At 32.2% G+C, this 23,312-nt stretch overlaps 2 protein-coding genes across 5 annotated transcripts in view; one reads left to right on the top strand and one right to left on the bottom strand.

The window, feature by feature from the left end:
- LOC143064648 (receptor-type tyrosine-protein phosphatase kappa-like) overlaps positions 1–1,241 on the bottom strand; it is a 48,983-nt gene extending 47,742 nt beyond the window's left edge. For 2 of the 3 annotated variants that reach the window (XM_076237625.1, XM_076237626.1), the window contains exon 1: positions 1,023–1,241. The gene's annotated coding sequence lies outside the window, so the exon portion shown is untranslated. The remainder of the gene's footprint in view (positions 1–1,022) is intronic. The other variant, XM_076237627.1, reaches the window with a different exon arrangement.
- Positions 1,242–1,288: 47 nt separating this feature from the next.
- The window catches only part of LOC143064649 (scavenger receptor cysteine-rich domain-containing protein DMBT1-like), a 39,969-nt gene continuing 17,945 nt past the window's right edge, over positions 1,289–23,312 (top strand). Inside the window, exons 1-4 of one of the 2 annotated variants that reach the window (XM_076237628.1) lie at positions 1,289–1,533; positions 3,668–3,818; positions 4,272–4,510; positions 12,494–12,650. In XM_076237628.1, coding sequence (XP_076093743.1) covers positions 1,461–1,533; positions 3,668–3,818; positions 4,272–4,510; positions 12,494–12,650 — 620 coding nt within the window. In that variant the 5' untranslated portion in view covers positions 1,289–1,460. The remainder of the gene's footprint in view (positions 1,534–3,667; positions 3,819–4,271; positions 4,511–12,493; positions 12,651–23,312) is intronic. The other variant, XM_076237629.1, reaches the window with a different exon arrangement.

Below are 23,312 nucleotides of genomic sequence, written 5' to 3'. Positions count from 1 at the left end.
ATACAATGAAGAAGGATAGGGCTACAAAATAAACACAGTATGGACATATTTTACTTGATCATAAAAAAACGTAGGTGAAAAAACTGTCAAAATAGGTGCAATTTGGGTACCGTCACGTTACGTATATCATTGACAATTTATTTAATTCTGTTACCCATATCATCACGATATTTTAGATGGCTGTTTTCTCCATTTAGCGGTTGAATTATGAATAAAACACTTAGTATTTCAGTTTCAAATTAAGTATTACATTAAAAATGACACGAAATACCGAAGAATAATGCATTATTATTATAAAATTTACAAAAGAAATATTGACCATAAACATCGTCCGCCATCTTTACGGAGATCACATTTACCCAAGTGATGATCATAGCTAAAAATTTAATTATAAGTATTGAATGCTTCTTTTTGTAACTTCATAGTGTTGTAAAAGCGTTGACCGTGCGCACATTTTTAGAATAAAGCATACAAAATGTACTTCAGTCGACGCTTTAGTTTTACACCGCAATGCAGTTACAAAAAGAAGCATTCAATTCCTAATTAAAAATTGAAAAGCAACGATCTTATGAACATTTACCTCATAATATGATTCACTTTTTTAGACAATAATCCTGTGAAATATGCATAAATAACCACTGAAAGAATATTACATGAGGTTGCAAGAAGGGGTGAAAATTTTGCAGTGCGATTATAAATGCTAGTACTCATTTCTGTAAACTTCGGTTATATTTGAACTTTTTCGCAAATGTCTAATATCTTGTGTTTTTCATTGATATTATTCAACAGAAACTATAACGATTTTTAACATTACAATCTGCCATAAATCTTAATAGAATGTTTCCCTATTTTACACCAACCGTTTGTGCATTTATAAAACGGGATTAATGCATTTAGCTTTTTCATGGGTAAGTGGATTTAAATGCCATAATTTGAAATGCTACGTTTCAAATTTACTGCTGTTTTCTAAATTAAGAATTATTATTGATTTTCTAACATTTAAATCAATACATAATATTTACCTATGAAGATAGTTTTCCTGCATCAACAAGTTGTCATTACGGCGCACAATGTCACATAAATCCTATTTAAATATATACGCTCAAATTTTACTCTCAGTTTTCGGCAGCTATATAAGTATATATTTGTGCGAGTAAATTGTAAAAAGCGACAATAATATACGTTTATAACAAATGATAAATATTTTTCAGATTTCAGTCACCTGTCATCTCTGGGCGCCGCCATGTTGTATAATCCCCGCCCTTTTGTTTACATCCGACGTCATAGCAACTTCACGTCTTCCGGATCTTCACGTGCCTTTTCCCAAATAGTTCGAGGATTACTCAAGAAACGCCACTCAAAAACAAAAACAATGGAATAGAATGTAATTGATCCAAGAATCGGTCTAATGTGCACATGTATTTAACTAATCGTATTGAACATCTCTAAAACGATCGAACATGTTTAAACACAATGGTTTGAATAAGATTTTCCATTTGATTTTAATTTACGGAGCGTTTTCTCGGGTTAAAGGTAAGTTTTTTTCTTAGACTAATTCTGATTATTTAAAAGATAGTGTGTATTATCCTATATATATAACCAGTTTATATTAATTATAAAAGGTCGATGACAGATTAATTCCTATCAACATCTAAATCGTTTTTGAACAATGCATGTTATTGCGTATATTATATACGTTTTTGATACCTGGCAATCATGTGTATACGATGTGTTAATACATGAATTAAATATTAATATTTATATAAAATATTTACTAATGTACCCGCAATTACTTTATTTTACATGGTTTAAAATAAATTATTTGAATAGAAAAATATTTTTTTTGTGGCAAAAATGATTACCGTACATACGTTTGTGAATAACAAGTTAATAATGTGTTCTTCATTTATCATGTAGAATAAAGGGATTAAAGGTGTGTAATTAAGTCCCTTAGTGACCCCCATATATACAACATTTGTTTGAATGATAGCAACTATTCTACAAATAGATCTGCATCGTAATTTTACACAATTTTTATAAACAAAACTTAAAAAACTACACAAGTCGTTGCAGAAACTATAATAGACAAAGGAACAGTACCATTTTTTTTTTATTAAATTTTGTGCATCATAATAGTATGTGCAGACAATAGTATCACAAAATAAGATTTATTGATAAGCAAACATAACTGAATGCAATAGGTTAATATAAATACCAAATGGCTTGTTTAACCAAGAGAGCGAATCATGCTTTTGTGAACCTCTTGTTTAGACTTGTTCTTCAACGGTTTAGCTAACCTCATATGAAACGTTGTTTTTACTGGTCTTGTGTATACTATTTTATCATTCCGTGAAAATAAATGAAATAGTGGGCTATTATATATATTTAAATGCTGGACTACTGTGATTCTTTTTGCTAAGGTCAGTGTTAAAACTTCGATACCAATGCAGTAATGTATTGGTTGTGTAGGGGAAACAACAACATATGCATGTATATACGCATCTGTATATATAAGAATGTATTTTCCTATTTATACGGAGGACATAAAACTTGTATAATATACTTCATATAAAATTTACTTTGTCAAATTTTGTGTATATATGCAATGCGAATTCTGGATTCGTTCCGTTACATTTGCGCGGATTGGTCCTACATTTGCGCGAAAAAATCTACGTTTGCGCTACAAAACGCATTACGTTTGCTCGAAATTTACTTGTTGAAAAGTTACTACATTTGCGCGGATTTATACAAAAACATATGAAAATTAAACCCATAACTTTTTATAAAAAAAAACCCAAATAATTAGTTTATTTTGAACAAACTTACTTAATAAAAAAAATAATCGATTTGAACTATTAGTATTTTATCAGTCATCTTACATACACATGTAAATGAAAATTGCAACAAATGCGCCGAGTACTTAGTAGCGAGTCAAAAATTACACCAGCAATGTGGATGGCTACATGTCCAATGAAGAAACAACACGTACCAACAATTTGCCAGAGTTTTTTCATAGCCATAACAATGACCAGATTAATTTAACTCATCCAGCCATCAACACTTTTCGTTTAGATTATTCTTCATGTTCAGGCGACTACTTACATTAAAATTCGCGGTAGCAATAACCGTGCGATGTTTTAATGCACTGACAAAGAGATATTTCAGTTAACCGTTCAAAAAATTCAGAAAATTTCAAACTAAACTTTTTACCAGGCAAGGACTGATCTAATGACTATAGATGATTTCCGTATAGATATCATCCGCATGTATACAGAGTTTTATTCATGACTATGTACTTTTAATGTATTTTTCCTTGATAGTCCATGTAAATTTTATTAAAAAAAAATGTTCTTTGTTTGTTTCGCAAATAAAGAATTGGCCATTTTTTTTATCATTCTCCCTTGATAAAAAGTAACTTGATTTTCTCTGGAATAATCTAAAATAAGTTAATAAATGTCTGTCTTTTTTTATATTATCACCATCTGAAACGGTAATAATTTCTATACACCATGCATTCTTACTTGACTAATAGCTCATACACGTAAAGAAGTTGTCAAGCTAATTATTTTCCAGGGTTAGGACATGCATGTACCAAAATCAGTTTCAGAGTATTCCCCCCTTTTTAAATGACAACATGAAACAGTTAAACCTTAAATAATATTTGCAGGTCAAACTACTTCCATCAATTTAGCTGGTATTGGATCTTCTGCCTCCCAGGGTAGAGTAGAAATCACGAGGAATGGCGTTACTGGAACAGTGTGTGACGATCGCTTTGATGATCTTGCTGCTGCAGTTGTCTGTCGACAATTGACATTTCAGTGTGTATTTATTTGTAGATATGATCGTTTAGTACAATTCAGATATGAAATGTTAAAAACCGGTAATAAGAGTACAAAATGTTCATTAACCCCAATGGGAAAATTTTTGTGTTTTACGATTTTTTAGTAGACAATTTATTGGATGGGGATGGAATTTATGTATAAGGTATGCTGCTGACTTACAGGCTCATATCGAATATTTCTAGGTAAAACATGTGTGTGAACGCTCAACTCTGTCCAAAACCGTAGACAGTGGCGAATCATTATTCCAATCCCTCCTGGTATCTCTGTAAACAATCTAATTAACTCTTCGTTGTAAAGTATAAGCAAATAAACTTTGTTGGATTGAACCAAATGTAGCCATACCTCTTTTCTTTTCGAAAAAAAGAAGACGGGATCGGGGTTACGGCAAGCGGAACAAGTGGTCATAACCATCTATCTCTATTATTGTAGGAATGGTGGAGTAGCTGTATTTGATGGAAGGTTTGGAGAAGGTACTGGTCCTATTTGGCTTGACGACGTTACTTGTCAAGGAAACGAACTCAATATAGAACAATGTACAGCCCGACCTTGGAACCAGACAAACTGTCAACACAAAGAAGATGTTGGTGTGATTTGTAATGTCTCGCCTGTTGTTTCACCGTCCGTTTTACCAGCTACAACAAGGGCACCAGCTATACAACCATCAAACTGTAGGTTTACTTTGTAAATATATTAACTGTAAACATTCTTTAACATTCACACTAAGCATTCTTTAACCCAATAACTTAATCATTCTTGAACCCCCACACAACGCCGATATATATATATATTATTGTAAAATGGGCTTTGATATGTCAGAAAATCAAGTAAAAGTATATATATATTGATAATATGAAAACTTGATATATGTTTTGAACACAAATAACTGCAACATTATAAATTTGATGAGGTTATTGGTAGGTAAAATTTGCACTCGTGAACGTTTCGAAAGGAAGGTGTCTGTCGTTTTAACCAACAACTGAGGCCGTGTTCACACCAAACGCCATGTACAGTAAACTTGTTTACAATTAGTTTAACGTACTGGCCATTGGTTTCACATTAAATTTGTTCACATCTATACACCTTGTTTAATTACCTGTACATAATATTTGTTCACACTTGTAAACTCTATGTCATTTAAATGTTCATTACGTAGAACCGAATGCAAAGTTTTCGGACAACTTTTCTAGCAGTAAGGGAACGACCATTTGACTTCAAATCGGGGGAGAGGGGGGGGGGGGTGTATCGATGGAAATATTCCGAACCCCAATTGGATAAAAATAAAAGGTCCTGCAGATGATACAAAAATATTCTAAATCAAGGGTTTCCCCATACATTATAGTGTTAAATGTTGAAAAAAAAAATTGATTACCAGCATCGAAAAAAAACCGGAATAAAACGTTTGCGCGGAAAAATTTCTGGCTCAGATAAATTATCAAAATACCCCCCCCCCCCCCCCCCCCCCCCCCCCCCTTTTTCCTTTTTTTAAGTTAAGTGGTTGCTTCTTTATGAAAGCCATTTTGCTGATTTGCAGTAGTTTAAAAATAATAAAGATGTCTTGTTTAAGCATTAGAAAACGTGGACTGCAGCAGCGTGCTTACAGGCGAAGAATATATATTTTTATTCTCATAAAGCCAATGCATTACGTCGGTATAGAGATTACGGTACAGAGATTGAAGGAGAAGAAGGAATGATATATTAGGGATCACTATATTCCTATTCGTTCTGTTTGTTTCAAATGGTATTTCTTCTCCAAGGAGTATTTGGCAAAGGAGGGAGTAATGTTGGTTTTTTTTTAAGGGTAATTTAACGGATCCGAGATACATGTACTAGACAAACAATACATTTACCTCACACTTTTTAAGTAATGCATTTATGAGTGAACCGTTGTTTGAGTAAAGACCAGTGGCAAACATTTCTGTGCAAGTCAAGTCGATTCGGAAAGACCTTAATTCTCAAATGAATTATGTGTTCGGCAATGATGCTGCTTTGAGTCTTGATAAGGGCTTAATAAAGCTACGTAAAGTTTTAAAAAAAAAACAACAAATAAATATATCAAGTTTAGACAAATATTTCCATAAAGAACTTTATTAATAATTGTTATAAATATCAATTTTATTCAAAAATTGTTTCTTCCTTAAATATACACGGTGAAACTAATGTTTCAAATGACTAGTTCACTGTGTCTAAACCACACCGGCAAAATTTGCTCGGACTCGATGGTATCTAACATCCGGCACAATGACGGAACACCAATAGACAAAAGAAAGGTAGGTTTCTCCTTATTTTTTTATTTTTTTTATGATATCGAAGAATATATATACATATACAACTATTTTCTATTGTGAGATGCAATATTTTCTACAACCGTTCTATATTAACGGAGAAATAAGTCAAAATGCATGTAAAAATGACGAATTGAGTGAACCTTGCCTCGAAATTGTTTAATTTCTCGTTAAAATGTTCACATTGTACGGAAAGAAAGGTACGGGAAGATAGATATTGACACGGAGATTGCAAATTTAGTTATTATGAGCATCTCCATAATTGTATCTCTGTGTATGGAACGAAAGAAATGGGTCATGTCAAAATGGAACTGGCCGGTTTCGTCAATGTATACAACCCGGTTTCGTCATAGATTTCAAAATGCATAACCCGGTTTGGTCAAATAAAAAAAATCATAATCGCATTACATTATAATTGATTATTTAACTTCAGCGTTCAAAAGGAGTTTTGTGGGTCGTTGGAAAACAAGTTCGTTCACCGGACAACGGCTTATTATTTATATGAGTATCAGATTCAAATAAATAATAAGCAAACACTTGAATTCCTACTCTTACAACACAAATATTTTAATTTACTTTGCATTCCGAAATTTTTTAACAGCATATTGAGATTAAAGCTCTCTAAATATGCGTTTTCTATATGAGTTATGGGAAAATATGTTGAACATGTTTAAACTTGAAATTAAAGTTTACGGTCTTAAAAATCGAAACACACTTGTAATTGATATGTGATTTTCTCGCACAAAAGGATGGACACCTTTATAAGTAATCCAATCATTCTATGTATGTAATCTTTTCTACAATCGTTAAGGGATAATTTTAACTATGATACAAGTTTTGGCACACATCGCGCATTTACTATACAGGCTCTGTCATCGGACGAGTTAAGGTTTTTTCATCATTTTTTATTATTTGTACTTTTGTTACTGTTTGTGTCAGCGACAACACTTTGACTCAGTCAATTCCCGAATCACACGCTTGTAATTCCATGGTTGTCTTTGGTTGCTTTATTCCATATGCGTTTTGAACATAAAATAGGCAGGTAGTTTTTTTGTTTGAATTGTTTTACATTTATAATTTAGGGCCCTGTTATAGCTTGCTTTCATGCAGTTTGTGTGTTTTTCTCATTGTTTAAGGCATACGCTGACCTAAACTTGATTAATTCAACATAATTTTTGTGTCTAAAAGAAAGTTGTCTCATTGTCAATGTTTATGGGATAAGTGGTTACCGGCGTCACTTCTTCTTAATAAGACCTAGATATAAATGACGGTCATGTTTTGCAAACCAACTTTTATTCACATTGAAAATACAAAACTGTCAGATATTGTTTTTGAAAGTTATCTTGAAGTTTCAATTGAATTTGAACTGTACAAAAAATGAATTTGAACTGTAAAAATAATGTGAAAAACATGCCTATGAAAATAAATGTGCCTACCAGAAACGGGGAGAAAGTTACAAATCTCGCTGCTATGTTATGGATGCTTAAGTGTGAAAACTCGCTTTAGTGCGCAAGTAACACAGTATGTATAGTACCAGAAAATCTGACAGGACTGCATGCATGATTAATTTGTGCAGAACAGTATAGACTATAGTCGGTTTGGGACTGTTCGCCAATGATTGAATGCATAAATGTATTAATAATTGATAGTAAATATTGTAAACTAAGTGTATATAATATAGTATAGTAAATTAAAATTATGGCACAATCAAAACACATCCTTTTATTTTTCATCTTTACATACTACTATTATAAACAAAGAAAATATAATAATGTTACAAAATAATTAGATACCAGTGTTTGCTATTCAGTATTTATATTCCATTTAAAATTAGTTTGAAGTTAAGTGAAATAACGGATACGCCTTTCATTAGGAAAATGTGTATTATCATAATTAACTATGTCCAAAAGTGCCCGTTTAAAATAGATTTTAACACGCCAAGTTTACTTTACAATAAATATATATTTAAATTCTCGAAAGACAATGTTCAGATCCGTGCCAAAGTTTCTTTTCATAATTTGTTTGTTAAAAAAAAAACAAAAAAAACCGGGTGATTGTGTAGTAACAACATTGACGAAACCGGTTTATTTTAATTTGACATGACCCTTTTCTTTCGTTCCATACACAGAAATACAATTATTGAGATGCTCATAATAACTAAATTTGCAATCTCCGTGTCAATATCTATCTTCCCGTACCTTTCTTTCCGTACAATGTGAACAATTTAACGAGAAATTAAACAATTTCGAGGCAAGGTTCACTCAATTCGTCATTTTTACATGCATTTTGACTTATTTCTCCGTTAATATAGAACGGTTGTAGAAAATATTGCATCTCACAATAGAAAATAGTTGTATATGTATATATATTCTTCGATATCATAAAAAAAATAAGGAGAAACCTACCTTTCTTTTGTCTATTGGTGTTCCGTCATTGTGCCGGATGTTAGATACCATCGAGTCCGAGTAAATTTTGCCGGTGTGGTTTAGACACAGTGTAGTTTTGTGTACACTTAATCTACACAAGGCCTACATCGAGTATCGACTGCATGTAGACAAAACATGTTTTACACTACATGTAAACATTGAATTTTATCAATGGGAACGTAATTTTGTTTAGTTTACGTGTGAGTTACACTTACACAACACCGAGTTTAGGTAAATGTGAACACGGCCTGAGTTGAAGATGGGGTAAATCAGTCTAATTGCAGTAAAATACCGCGTATAATAGTAGTCGGTACACCTATGCAGGAGAAAACTCATTGCTTAATGGTTCCTACACACGAAAAAATCATAAAAAAGGTTACAATTTATTGTTTTTCCAAATATGTACCATTGCTAGCTTGATTTCACTTCTTTTAGTTGCCCCTATTTGGTCGAATAACAGAATGTATTATAACCTACTTAACAAAAATGTATACTCTGAAGTCAAAAGTGGGTAGGCCTTATATGGAAAATGATGTAAATTTGTTTATGCCAATTATGAAGTTTCGAAAAGACCGTTGATGCCTAAATTTTGAAAAAAAACCAACATGTTTCCCATATGGTCATCGTTTTAACTATGAAACATTCTGATAATGTAAGCTGATCATATTTCGGACTAATAAATATCGAACATACTCACCAAAAGACTGATGTTGACGTATTCTGACCCCAAAATTGGCTTGAATAAGACAAAGTACCGGGAAACTTGTAAAGCACTTAAGAATCTATATGTTTCGGATGGCTTATTGGATTTTATTCATTTTCGTCAATCGACAGTTCAAATACTACCGAGAAAAATCAAATGTTTTGTGTGGACGGACAACATAATAATGGTGTCCTTCGAGTTTTTCCTCATTTTTTAATGGGGGAGGGGTACTTACAAGTATATGGAATATAACAATGCTGTACAATTTGGAGGAGAAGCGTTATTACTTATTACTGGGACGGAGTGTATGTAAGGCGTTACGATAAGTAACGCGATTTTCGGACCCAGAATCAGCTCCTCACGAACCATAATGCATCTATAGGCCCAAGACCACAATTTATGACCGCACTTTTCGTTGTTCAATATAGTTTCCTTTAATTAAAGTGTATTTCTTCTTTATTTTTTTTCTTTCCTTTTCTCAATCATTTCTTAGTTTTTATAAGGTGGAAATGATAGAAGAGAGCTGAAATAAATCTCTTGACTTGTTTCTAGGGGTGTGGGTGTGTATTGGCTAAATTTGTAAGATGTAAACATGCAATTTTTCTAAAACCTGGATATATAGTTTTGGACTTGTACTGTACATTACACACACAAAAGATCTGCCAAAAAGAATAGAACATTTTTTTTAAATGAGACAAAACGTTATAAAGAACTTATAGAGGAATTAATTGTGGTCTCGGGCCTATAGCGAGATCATATATGTTACTTGGGGAAAACCAGGGCGCTTTTCGAAAGGATCGACGCATTGAAGATCAAATATTTGCTTTACAAGGTATTTGTGCTTTGTCACGCTCTTCTAAAAGACCCCTTTACTTAGCCTTTTTGGATTTATCAAAGGCGTTTGATAGGGTATGGCGCGATGCAGGGGCGGATGCAGGAATTTTCGAAAGGGGGGGTGCTAACCCAGGGCACCCAGGGCAAAGGGGGGGGGGTGCAAAACATATGTCCCGATACAAATGCATTGATCGGCAAAAATAAAGGGGGGGTGCGCACCCCCGGAACCCCCCCCCCCTGGATCCGCCACTGCGATGGGCTTTTTGTTAAATTATGGCAAAGTGGGATACAAGGGAAGGTATGGCGTCTAGTTAAGAATATTTATAGTCATGTAGAAAATAAGGTACTATTTGGTGACATTGAATCTACCTGGTTTGAACAGGAATATGGTGTCAAACAAGGCTGTGTATTATCACCCACTTTATTCTCTGTGCTCATGAATGACTTGGTTGATATGCTTAATGAAAGCGGTGTAGGTTTTGATCTTTCGCAACAACTTATAAATTGTCTCCTATTTGCAGATGACGTTGTACTTGTTGCCAAATCGCCAAAAGACTTACAGACGTTACTTCGGATTTCACACGATTTCGCAACTAAATGGAACTTGAAATTTAATCATAAGAAATCTAAAGTTCTAGTGGTTGGGAAGCGGTTAAGTCCGGAACGAGTCTGGTCTCTTGGTGATGTAAATATCGAGGAAGTGAACGAATATAAATACCTCGGTTACTACATAAATAGATCACTAAAGTCAAAGTTCCATGTAAATAACTATTTGAAAGATAAGATGGATAATATGCTGAACTATTTGTTACGTGTCCTCGGCGAGCATGGAAATTTTAACCGTGTTAAATTTGGAGACGCCCTTTGGAACTCAGTGCTCCGGCCTTCTTTAACACACGCATGCGCCGTCTGGATACCACTTTCAGCTACAAATATATCGATCATCGACAGTTGGCAATACCGCGCAGCTAAGATCATTATGAACACTAAAATGAATATTCCCCGTTCCGCTCTCCTTCTCGAGCTTGGATGGGAACCCGTATCTGCATTTATCATCCGCCAAAAAGTTGCGTACTTTAAAAGGATTAATAACCTACCAGACGATAGACTGTGCAAGCGAGTCTTTAGTGAAATGGTTCAATTAAACGAAAGTGTCTGGAAATATGTTCAAGAGATGAACACCTACACGGAAAGTATTGGGTCTAATAAATTTAACTGTCAATATGGTAGGGAAAGTTTAATTATTGATGTTACTACTAAAAGTAGCCTTGATTTGTATCAGCACTGCTATATTAAGACAGGTAGCCAGCTATACTTAGAGGACATAAGTGATTTTAATTCATCCCGTCTTAAACTGCTCGCAAGAACAAATTATTTGCCATTAAAGCAGTTTCTTTTTAGAATGCATATGTCCGAGGACAACCTATGTCCCATTTGTGATTCAGGGGAGTCAGAAGATTTAGAACATTTTCTGCTCGGGTGTACATCTCTTGAACAAACCAGGTCTAAATTTTTCACCTTATTTGCCTCTTTTAATGATAGAAATGTAAGTTTTCTGGAACTGTCGCCACTTGCACAAGTATTATTTTTAGTTGGCGATATTGGTTATGCTTTTAACGATGAAATTGGTTCATTTTATGATGTTTATGGAAGAATGTATCTCTTAGAATTATTTAGATTACGTCAAACTATGGTTGAACCAAAATAAACCTTTGAGTTAACTTACTCGTATGTACTATTATATATTGATTGATCTTAGTTTTTATGCTTTATACATGCTGCATGGTCATATTTGTCTATGAGTGTTTTAATTACATGTATATTTTAACATTCTATAAATTGTTTTTTTTTTTTTTTTTATTATGATTATGTATTTTAGAAATCTCTATTTTTGTCTTATTAATGTGCCATGTATGTTATTGTTTCAAAGACATTCTATAATGAAACCATTAACTAAAATGTATATAATTGTAAATAATATAGTATAGACGCACCATTACTTCTACCCTGATGACTGGTGCCCCCGATGTAAAGGGGTAGTTTTCTAAATAAAATATATATATATATATATATATATATATATATGTTAATCCGTATGTAGATCAAGTTCATTTTTTAAGACCAACTAAGACCTGTCAGCTTTTCCTAATTCGCAAAGTGACAGAAACCTTTTAGACATAAAAGAAAAGAAAATCTTTGATGATATTCCGCGTATTCATTACAGGCATTGAACTGATCATGTGGTAGGGGTTATGGTATATTTTGTTTAGATTTTCTGCAAGTATGTATGCAAAATATGAATATTGATTTCTTTTGCCATTATGATAATAAAAACATTTTGCGTGTATAAAGATATCCATATATGGAGGTTGCCACATTTGTTACTGGTTCTGATTACAATTTCAGGCACCTCCCCGAGTCCTAATATCCGATTGATTGGACTAACGAATTTGAATGGTATAGGGTTTGTAGAGGTCCGGAGAAATGGTGTTTGGGGATCAATATGTGACGACCAATGGGGCAAAGAAGATGCACAAGTGGTTTGTCGAATGCTTTGTTATGAGTAAGTTTGCTGAGTTATATTTACTAGATAGTCATATAGCAATTGCTTGTTTGCTGAATGAGATATGTTTTAATTAAGGTATTAAAATAAAACTATAGTTATTATTTATAAGGAACGTGTGTTAAACGTTATTGGAAAGTTTATCATACTTTTTACTTACAACCTCATTATTTTTATTTCAATTTAGTCCTACAATGCATAAAAGAATTGCATTTTTTTCTCGTTTTAATTCATATCGTTCCTTCAGGATTCAAAGCTGAGCAAACGTAACCATTCGTTTCCTCCTATAAGAAACTTTTTGGCAAAGTAGTCAATAACACATAGCAGACAGTGTTGCTGATGGATAATTAAAATTCCTTATGCAGTAACTTACAAACTGAATATAGGTCCATGAACATAAGTTATGTTTGAATGCAGCTGACATAGGTAATTGGGGAAAGGACAATTTTTGCATGGTATTATATACTAGTAATCGCTGTGGATAGTAAATTATATCTATGTTCATATAATACAGTAAAAAGCAAAAACAATTCAAATTAAGGAAAATTTGGAAAAAAGGCAACGGCAAACAAAAAATTATCCTGTCCCCAAGTACCTATGGCACCGCTCTCAACAATCTCAGGCTATATTTTGAAAGTATTTATTTGAAAGACTTTTGCGAGAGAAAAAATACCACAGATATAAGTCTTTTTTTTAATTGTCATACAGTGTATTTTGGATGTTCTCTTATGATTTATTTACGAGCTACCCGCACAGTCGGTTTTAATGGTATTTGCGAAAATAAGTTGATAACCGTTTTATTCATATTTTATAATTGCCCCGTCATATTCAAATATTTCTCATGTATGCCACTCGATTTTTTTTTTTGCAAGAATATTTTTATTATCATTTTGTATTTATAGCTAGCACTCAGTGGTCCATGATTTTCTTTCATTGTTTATCATCGTTTATGTGTTTATGTCACGTGAATAAAAACATGATATTTATATTTTTGTAGCTAGGATATATTTTTTGCTCCCTAGGTATACATTTATTATTCTATGTTCTAACATATGTTCACTGATATGTAATTAAGTTTAACTTAGCATTTAATGTTACTAAGCTTTATGTCATGTGTTGTCTATATATATAGGATTTTATATATTTTTAAATACAAATTAACAATTTCTGATTAGAAAGTTTTGCTTAAACTTTAAAACAAAAATACTGCAATAAATCTTCTCCTTATTTGTTAAAATTTTATAACGGGTTTGGGCTTTTTATGTCGTTTCCATGCAGTTACTTACCAACCGTCAGCTAATGCTCTAAGAATTTATTATTCAGTTACAGATGATAAAATATAGGTCAAGTTCAACATTGGTCGACGATTGTCACTTTTGCCGACGAGGAGTTATGGTCCTTGCTAGATTGAAATATGACACGTTATGGCGTTTCCGTGCAATATATATATATATTCGTTCAGCTTATTTTAAAATTCATTATGCTATTACTGACGACGAAATGGTTGTCAAGTTTAATATTGACGATTTGATTTTCGACGATCAGGAGTTATGGTCCTTGATAGATTGAGAAATTCCACAGAATTATGTAGGTAATGAAAACCTGAAAGTAATTTCTAAATACTACCAAAAAAAACATAGTTTGCTGTCAATTTGGTAGCTCATTGAGTGCTATTTTGAATATAATCTTCGTAAAATGTGAGGAAACGCTCCTAAAATTTACCTTTTACTCATCATTTCTTAAAGTTCACGTCATAAATCTCCCTTTCAAATCAAAATGTTGTAGGTACCATAAAAATATCCGTATACGTGATACAGAATTATTGTTAATTCACGGATATTTTTTTTTAATTTAAACTACTTTACCTGAACCGTTTCCTTCATCTATCGGTCTAGTTAATCATGTTGCGCATTTAATATATCACTTGCGAGTTACTTTTCAACAAAGAACGTTTTATTAAGATTTGTCATACCGCTTATAATTTTGTTTTGTTATGAAGGTGTGTATATATATAAATCACTCTGTAAACCCGTCTGTAAATTTACAGGTACCTTGTAGTGCAACTTGTCATAAACGTCCAAACGAATATTGAATATTGCATGTGGGGTACCCTTCCGGAACACATGAGATCATCCCTGGCTTTTTATGTCATGGCATTGTCAGTTTGTTTTCATCATGAGTTTGAATATCCCTTTAGTATCTTTCGACTCTATGTTTTGAAGAAATATTTCAATACCTGATGATGTAAACAAAAGAATATTATCCCTTTCTACGATAAAACATTTTTTATAAACATCTTCCATCTTTCATCTGATCTAACTTTATATATATATTTACACATATAACATCCAATTCTAATCTTTATTTAGTTTATTGTATTCATTACATGTATTTTTTCACTTATATTCGTCTGCCTATCATTATGTACATATAGTTTGTTATTTCATTTTTCAACTTAAGGGAATGATTTTATAACTTTGAAACTTTTTATTTCTCAAAGACCCCATCAGGGGTATGTGAATATAAACAGTAATAACAAACAATAACATATATACAAAATAATGAGATAATAGAATGACATGGTTACATATTCAATGGTATACATAAAGGACATGATTTAAGGAATTTGCAGTGGAAGGCAAATCTAATTTATAACAGACAGGACAATTTTACAAAATTTGGCAAGTTTGACAATTAAATTGTAGTCATCAGAACAAAAAAGTTCACAATACTTTATAGCATTTGGCTTTTTGTACACATTACAGGGCAAAAGCCTTTTTCTTTCATTCGAAAAAAAAGTACATTTAAATAGATAATGAAATTCATCACCAATTTCACATAAATTGCATAAATCGCAAATGCGATCATCACGTTCAACACCCCAAAAACGACCTTGTTCTATTGGCAATTTATGGTTCATACATCTAAAATTACAATATGCCTTTCGAAGATCATATGATAGATCAACAATATATCTTTCAAAATTATGAATTGTTTTGAAAATTCTATAATTTAAACATTTAGCTGAATCATAAACAGTAGTAACCCATGTTTGTTTGAACTGATCACAAAGACATTGTTTGACTAGATTTGATATGACTACATTTTTTGGTACACTCTGTGACAGCCAGTACTCTGAGAGACCACAATTATTAAGGGTTTTTTCAATACAAACAATCCATTTAGAATGGAAAAATTTCTTGATATGCATGTTATATAATAACTTGTACAAAGTAGCAGCAATTTTATCTTGCTTATTACAAATAATTCTTTTCCAGAATGCAACCATTCTACTTTTGATAAAAATATCAATAGGAAATCTTCCTAGTTCACCATACATGATACAATTTGGTGTACATTTCTTCAGACTCAGTATATATTTATAAAATTGCAGACAAAATGATTCTAGTATACTGTTATTAGTAAAACCCCAAATCTCACAACCGTACATTAATATAGGTAAAACCATTACATCAAACATCTCAAGCTGTATATCAATAGGTAAATTTAGTTTTCTACTTTTTTTCATTATACTAAACATAGCCTTTCAAGCTTGGCAAACTAATCTTTCTTTATTTTTACAAAATGAACCATTTGAAGCAAAAATTATTCCAAGATATGTAAAATCACCAACAATATCTATAATTTGACCGTCATAAGTGAATGCAAGGTTATTATTCAGTTCAAAAGTACGTTTTCTAAAAATTACAATCTTAGTCTTAGCAACATTTACTTCTAATTTCCAACATTTGCAATACAAATACATGGCATTCAAGGCAGCTTGCAATTCAGATTCGGACTCTGCTAAAATTACAGTGTCATCAGCATAAAGTAATAGATACAATCTAAAATATACAGCAATTTCATCATTATCAAGAAAAATATGAGCAGCATTGTAAACATTTGACAAACCTTCATAAGAATGTGACAAAAATTCAACTAGATCATTTAAAAACAAAGAAAATAGTACAGGAGACAAATTTTCTCCTTGGCGTACGCCAACATTGCTAAAAAAGAAACTTGAGGTGTTACAACCTAATCGTACACAAGATTTGGCATTTTTATACATACTGTGAATTACTTTAAACATTTTACCATCAAAACATTGTTGTAGCAACTTGTGCCATAATGCACATCTATCCACCGAGTCAAAGGCTTTCCGGTAGTCAACAAAAGCACACAATAGAGGTTTGTTACATCGCAAGTAAAGATCAATCAGACAGTTCATATTAAAAATGTGATCAGTAGTACCATAATGCTTTCTAAAGCCTGCTTGCTCTTCGCAGAGAACGTTAAAATTATCTAAATAACAATTAAGCCTATTATTCAGCACACATGTGAATAATTTACCAAAACAGCTAAGAACCGTAATGCCCCTGTAATTATCAGGATTTGCAGGGTCTCCTTTACATTTATATATTGGTACAATAATACCTTCAGACCAAGAGTCTGGTATACAACCAGATTCAAAAACAATATTAAACAAAGCAATAAAAACTGGTAACATTTTAACAGCAGAATGCTTCAAAAATTCATTAATAATCAAATCATTTCCACAGGCTTTATTATTTTTCAACCCTTTGATAGCCTGTCTCACCTCATTTTCCGAAATAGCTCTATTCACTTCAGTATTTAAACTAGTAATATTATCAACATCAATATTTTCAAATGTTTCATCATTTTCATCTTGAGCAGAGTTCAATTTCTTAAAATGTTTATAAAAACAATCAAGAGACACTTTATTGATAATAGTCTGTTTGGTCTGAGAGCTACATGCTCTGTTCAGTAAGTTCCAGTATGATTTACAATCATTTTGTCTAAGATTTTTTAACTTCTTAATGAAATTCTTATTATACAATCTATATTGGTTACATAAAACTTTTTTGTACTCTTTACTACACATTGTTAAATTTATCTTGCTTTCAGCAGTTTTAACTCTCCAGTTATAATTTTTTGCTCTATGATACAATTTGCGTTTTTCAGCACATTCTCTATTGAACCATGGTTTCCTGACCTTTCTTTTTTTTAAAGAATTATCAACCTTTCTAATGACCTTTTTTTCCAATAACAAATCACATTTTGAGGCAGCTTGTAAAATTAAAGAATTACATTCATCAACTATTGAATTAACAACAATATTATCTATCAGATCAGTATCTATTTCTTCAAGTTTAACACCAATTGAGTGAATAACAGCTTCATCAATACAATCATTAAATTCACGATATTTGTCATTCTCCCACTTACATTTAGTAACAACAGAGGAATCGTCAATATCAACATTTATATTTCCAACAACAGGCATATCTTTACTCGACATTTCAATATAAATTGCATTATGCACATCACTAAGCATTGGATCATAAGGAAGAATTTCAAAATCTAAAATATTTGTAAACAATTCAGGAGACATAATACAATAGTCAACAATGTTCAGTGGATTCTTTACAAGTAAGTGCCCCAATATTTTTTATCTTTGAACAATCTGCCATTTGCAATCAATAAATTTATGTCTTTGCATAACAATAATAATCTATTTCCATAATTATCTACAGATTTATCCAGACTAGAACGTTCAGTACAAATACCTAATGCATCTAAGTCTACAAAGTCAAAATTCTGCTTAATCTCCTTGTCAAGTTGAACTGATTCACTAACATAGTGATTCATTTCAATAAAGTCATCTTTCTTTCCGGTATGCGCGTTAAAGTCGCCAAGAAGGCAGACCTTACAGTTTTTGTCGACTGCATACTTTAAAAGTTCAGTTTCTATAACATCGAAAATGTCAATAGAGCTATAGTCACTGCTCTCAGGTGGTATGTAACATGCACCAAATAAAACAGGTTCATATAAAATATTATTAACAATAAACCACAATGCATTTTCACTAGAACATTCAAGAACTTCAATATTTGAATATAAAAACTCTTTAACAAAGACCACTATGCTACCAGATTTATGCTTTGCACCTTTTCTATTTAAAGGTGGTAATTTTACAAAATTTGAGAACTCAACCTCGTCTAGGTTGTCAAGCTTTGACTCACAAAAACACAATATATCAAAATCCGCACATTTTTCTTCCAAATCTGGGAATTTTAATTTCGAAATGATACCACACACATTTAGAGCATATATTTTGATTGATCTTGGATTAACTTCCTGATTTAAAATACTTTCATTGCTGGATTCATCACTTATTAATGTGACAGAACTATATAAACTCGCATCCTCACGCACAAGCGAATTTCCATTTTCAGATAAAGGACAAGGTATGATAAGGGCTATTTTTGGCCCCCTCTCCAAATAAGTTTATATTGATATCAATGATGGTCTTAGTGTAGACACTTGAAAAAATAATGATTTTATTGTGTTCCGGTGAAAGGAAGGTTGCCTAGCAACGGTTTTTTATTAAGAATGAAAATTATCACCTAATAATTGCTTTATCAGTAAAAATTGAAATATTTGCAAATAATATTGTTTGTCCAAGAAGAACTTGAAGTCACAAATGAAAATACCCTTTGAATTTGTTTATTATATGTTTAAAACAACCTTGGCAACAGAAATGTTGCCTAGCAACGGTTAAAAAATTGGTGCTTGCCACTCTTAAGTATGAATTAAGCAGTTGTTTGAAGATTGTTCTTTCCATTTGGAGTTTCATTCCAATATTTTTTCATATACATCTTTTTTTTTATTCTTTTAAATACAAATTCCGTATTGAGCATAGCAACACAAGTGTTGTTTAGCAACAGCAAAACATGTTTGAATTAAAGCCAACTACAAATCAATAAGTCATTTTATTGAACAAATTAAATTGAATGCAATGCAGATTGTCTGTTTGTGAACATGTTTAGTTAGAAATGAAAACTTAGTTCAATTGTAGGTCACTACACGCTGATCAACAACTAAGTTACATAACAAGTGCATATCAACCATGCAATAATAGGTTCTTTATATTTTTATAAGTATGAGCTTAGTTATTTTTTAAGAATATACTTCCTAATACGGTGTTACACTATAATATAAACATCTAGATTATCATTATTTTTTGGACGAATTCTATATCGAGTATAGAATCCCACATCTTGCTAAACAACATCAAACATTTTTTTAAATTGTAGACCACTACAAAATCTTTGTTTCAATGTGAAAGTCTTTTCATGAAAACAAGAATATATAGGATTTAATAATTTGAGATGAGTTTGAACAGCTTTTAAAGATACTTAACAGTTAATGGAACGAAAGAGACGTGACTTGTACCACTTACAGACATTGTGTGGAATAAAATGCCTAATCCAGGCAATTACGATTTAATATGATGTAGGGGTTGGAATGTGTCCTCTGCATGGGTACAAAACTTATTGTGAATTAGAAACGACTTATCAAGGCAAAAAAGGGGGGTGTATAAATCATTTTTGGAGTTATTAACGAGGCATTAATTGACCTAAGAAATTAAGCCTATTGTGCAGTAAAGAAACTGGCATAGCCTGTAAGAACATATATAGTTTAAGGGTTGGACAATCATTTAACCATGAAAGTTAAAGGTCAATTAATTGGACCTTGAGATCAACGGTAAATGTCATAATGATATTAAAATTGAGAATGGAAATGGGGAATGTATCAAAGAGACAACAACCCGACCATAGAAAAAACAACAGCAGAAGGTCACCAACAGGTCTTCAATGTAACGAGAAATTCCCGCACCCGGAGTCGTCCTTCAGCTGGCCCCTAAACAAATATATACTAGTTCAGTGATGATGAACGCCATACCTAATTTCCAAATTGTACACAAGAAACTAAAATTAAAATAATACAAGACTAACAAAGACCAGAGGCTCCTGACTTGGGACAGGCGCGAAAATGCGGCGGGGTTAAACATGTTTATGAGATATCAACCCTCCCCTATACCTCTAGCCAATGTAGAAAAGTAAACGCATAACAATACGTACATTTAAAATTCAATTCAAGAGAAGTCCGAGTCTGATGTCAGAAGATGTAACCAAAGAAAATAAACAAAATTAGACTGTTATGATATTTGAGTCATGGCTATACACTGTATGCCAAATATCATAAGTCAATGTATAAAACTAAATAAGTGTAGACCGGGACAAGTGTGTATGAGAATAAAATTCCAAAAAAGAAGAACTTCAAGAATAGTTATGTTTTTGAAGTATACTGATATTTCTATATGAAGATAACTTCACATGCAAAACATTCCTAAGCTTGAAAACATGTTTGTTTGAAAATAATCATCTGTAAAGTTAAATTAAAGGGTGCTTGAAATTTCCTGAAGTTTTGTCAATGAGGGGCACATATTCGCCGTTTTTACACATCTATTTAAAACCAAATAAATGCAGCTTTTTGTAATATTTATCAAATAAATTTCATTATAGATGAACAGCAGACATTTCAAAGGTGTAAAAAACAGAAATTTAGGCCAATCAGTCAAAAAATTACTAAGAAAAAAATCTTTGAAAATCCTGTTTTTCATTCAGGAAATTGACCGAAAATTGTTGTCCGTTTTTCGATCTTTTGCAGTTAGTGCCGTAATTTTGTTAAAGTTTAAAAAATAATCATATTTGTTATAAAATTATAATTTATCGGCATATTTTCTTCCATTTCAGCCATCCTTTGAAGTGTTTATACCTCAAAATCATAAAACGGCGAAATTGTGTCCCCGACGAATATGGGCCTCCCACTCTATGTTGCAAAAGTTATTTCTTTTGGGTGGATGTGTATGTTTAAGCGCGGATTCATATAAGATGGATTCTAACAGTATGCACCCTTTTATTAATTCATTGTACAATTTAATAAATATAATAAATGAATTAAAACGCCTGATATCGTGGGTTCTGATACCGGCCTGGTCAAACTTAAGACTTAAAAATTGGTATTTGCTGATTTCCGTTAATCAATTTGCATTAAGGGGTAAGAACAAAAACTAGTTGGATCGGAGTGTCAAGTTGGGGTAATATGTCTTCAAACGGACTGTAACCTTTTAAGGTATAGCACAATAAAAATTAATGAAACAAACAACCCATGCAGCAACATGATGTCCAAAAGTTAGCACTTTGTGTAAACATGAATTATTATTGAAATAGTAACTTTTATTAACTGTTAACAAAACTGTATATTGTTTGCAAAAACTACGGATAATATATTCAGGAATAAATAACCTTTATTCACAAAAAAAAAAAAATCGGAATTTTGAGCCTTTTTAATATGGTCATTTGACATTTTTTATTCGACAGTCACTGATGAGTCTTTTGTATGCGAAACACACGTCTTACAAGCAAGATATCTTTAATTATGATGCGTTTTATTCCTTTCATATTCAATACTTATTTTATTTTCTTTGACGTGTAAATATCTGATTAAAAAATAAAAGAAGCTTTTATTCTTTTGAATATGTTTAAATTCATTATACATGTAGTGCAGTTATTTTAGAAGAAATACGAAGTCGCGTTGTCGTCAAGATAGAACAACGGGAAGGCAGGTGACAATTACAAATAATAAGTCCAATAAATTCAACACCATGACCAAAAAAATATTAACTCGAGATACATAATTTAGATCATAAAAGTGTTGGATAGTTTTGTTTAATCTTGATTATTGTTACACTTACACAATTAACTAATTAAAATTGTCACATGGTGTCTACTTATGTGATATGTCCTGTAGTTTATTTTCGCCATCTGTATTTTTATTAAATGATTGTCTAAAATGTTAACTTGGCATGCCATACTTGGTAGAAATGCGGACGTGAAAGAAAGCACTTTTCACAAAAGTGTCAACGGAGATTAAAACATTCCAGGGCGACGATTTTGTCAATTATAAAACAAAATACGTATATATGCACTTTTTGAGTATGAACCAGTTATTATATTCATTCACAATTACGTTCCCAGTATTTCTCTGAAGTTTATCACAGTTCCGTCTAATTTTGGGTCATATTTCGACGCTCACGGTCTGCTAAAATGTCACTTTAAATTCAAGAATAATGAGTAAAGGAATATCCTGTTTTCCTGTCTCAAATATGTTTATTTTTCTTCCTAAAGAAACTAGCCATTATTATAGCGTAGCAAGAATACATTTCCGTCGTCGGATCTAGTAAATACCGGAAATCATCTCCGGTCCGCAGTTCGGTTAAAAATTTCGATGATTCAATGACAACGACGATTTTTTGTCACTTTTTTGAATTTTTAACTATGAGCGTACTTACGACCCACTAAAATATTTGAACTGCATCAACATTTATGTTCAAGGAATGCCTGGTATAAATATGATCATGGGTCGTAGGTACGCTCATAGTTTAAAATGCAGAAAAAGGTTTGGAAACTGCCATTTTTCTGCCCTTTTCCAGAATCTTGAGGTCTTTACAGCAACAGGGCATGAATAATATCAACGGAAGTTGAAAAATCTATTGATGTTTACAAAAATATAGGTTTTAAACTTTAAAAATAATGTATTATATTTAATAGCAAGTCACTTTTAATTTGAACGAAATTAGGGGGCCGTTCTCTGATGCTTATCGTACCTTGTCCTTTTCATTTTTGGATGAAACATTTAACAAACACGATTTGTTGAAACTTGAACTATATGACACATTTCGCCTTCCATACGATCCCTATCAGCCGGACAGCAAATCCCTGATTTGTCCGTTAA

Source organism: Mytilus galloprovincialis, chromosome 2, assembly GCF_965363235.1.
Source record: "Mytilus galloprovincialis chromosome 2, xbMytGall1.hap1.1, whole genome shotgun sequence".
In the NCBI taxonomy this organism is placed as follows: domain Eukaryota; kingdom Metazoa; phylum Mollusca; class Bivalvia; order Mytilida; family Mytilidae; genus Mytilus; species Mytilus galloprovincialis.
The sequence above is the reverse complement of the archived record's forward strand: the minus strand, read 5'-3'. Positions and strand labels throughout refer to the sequence as shown.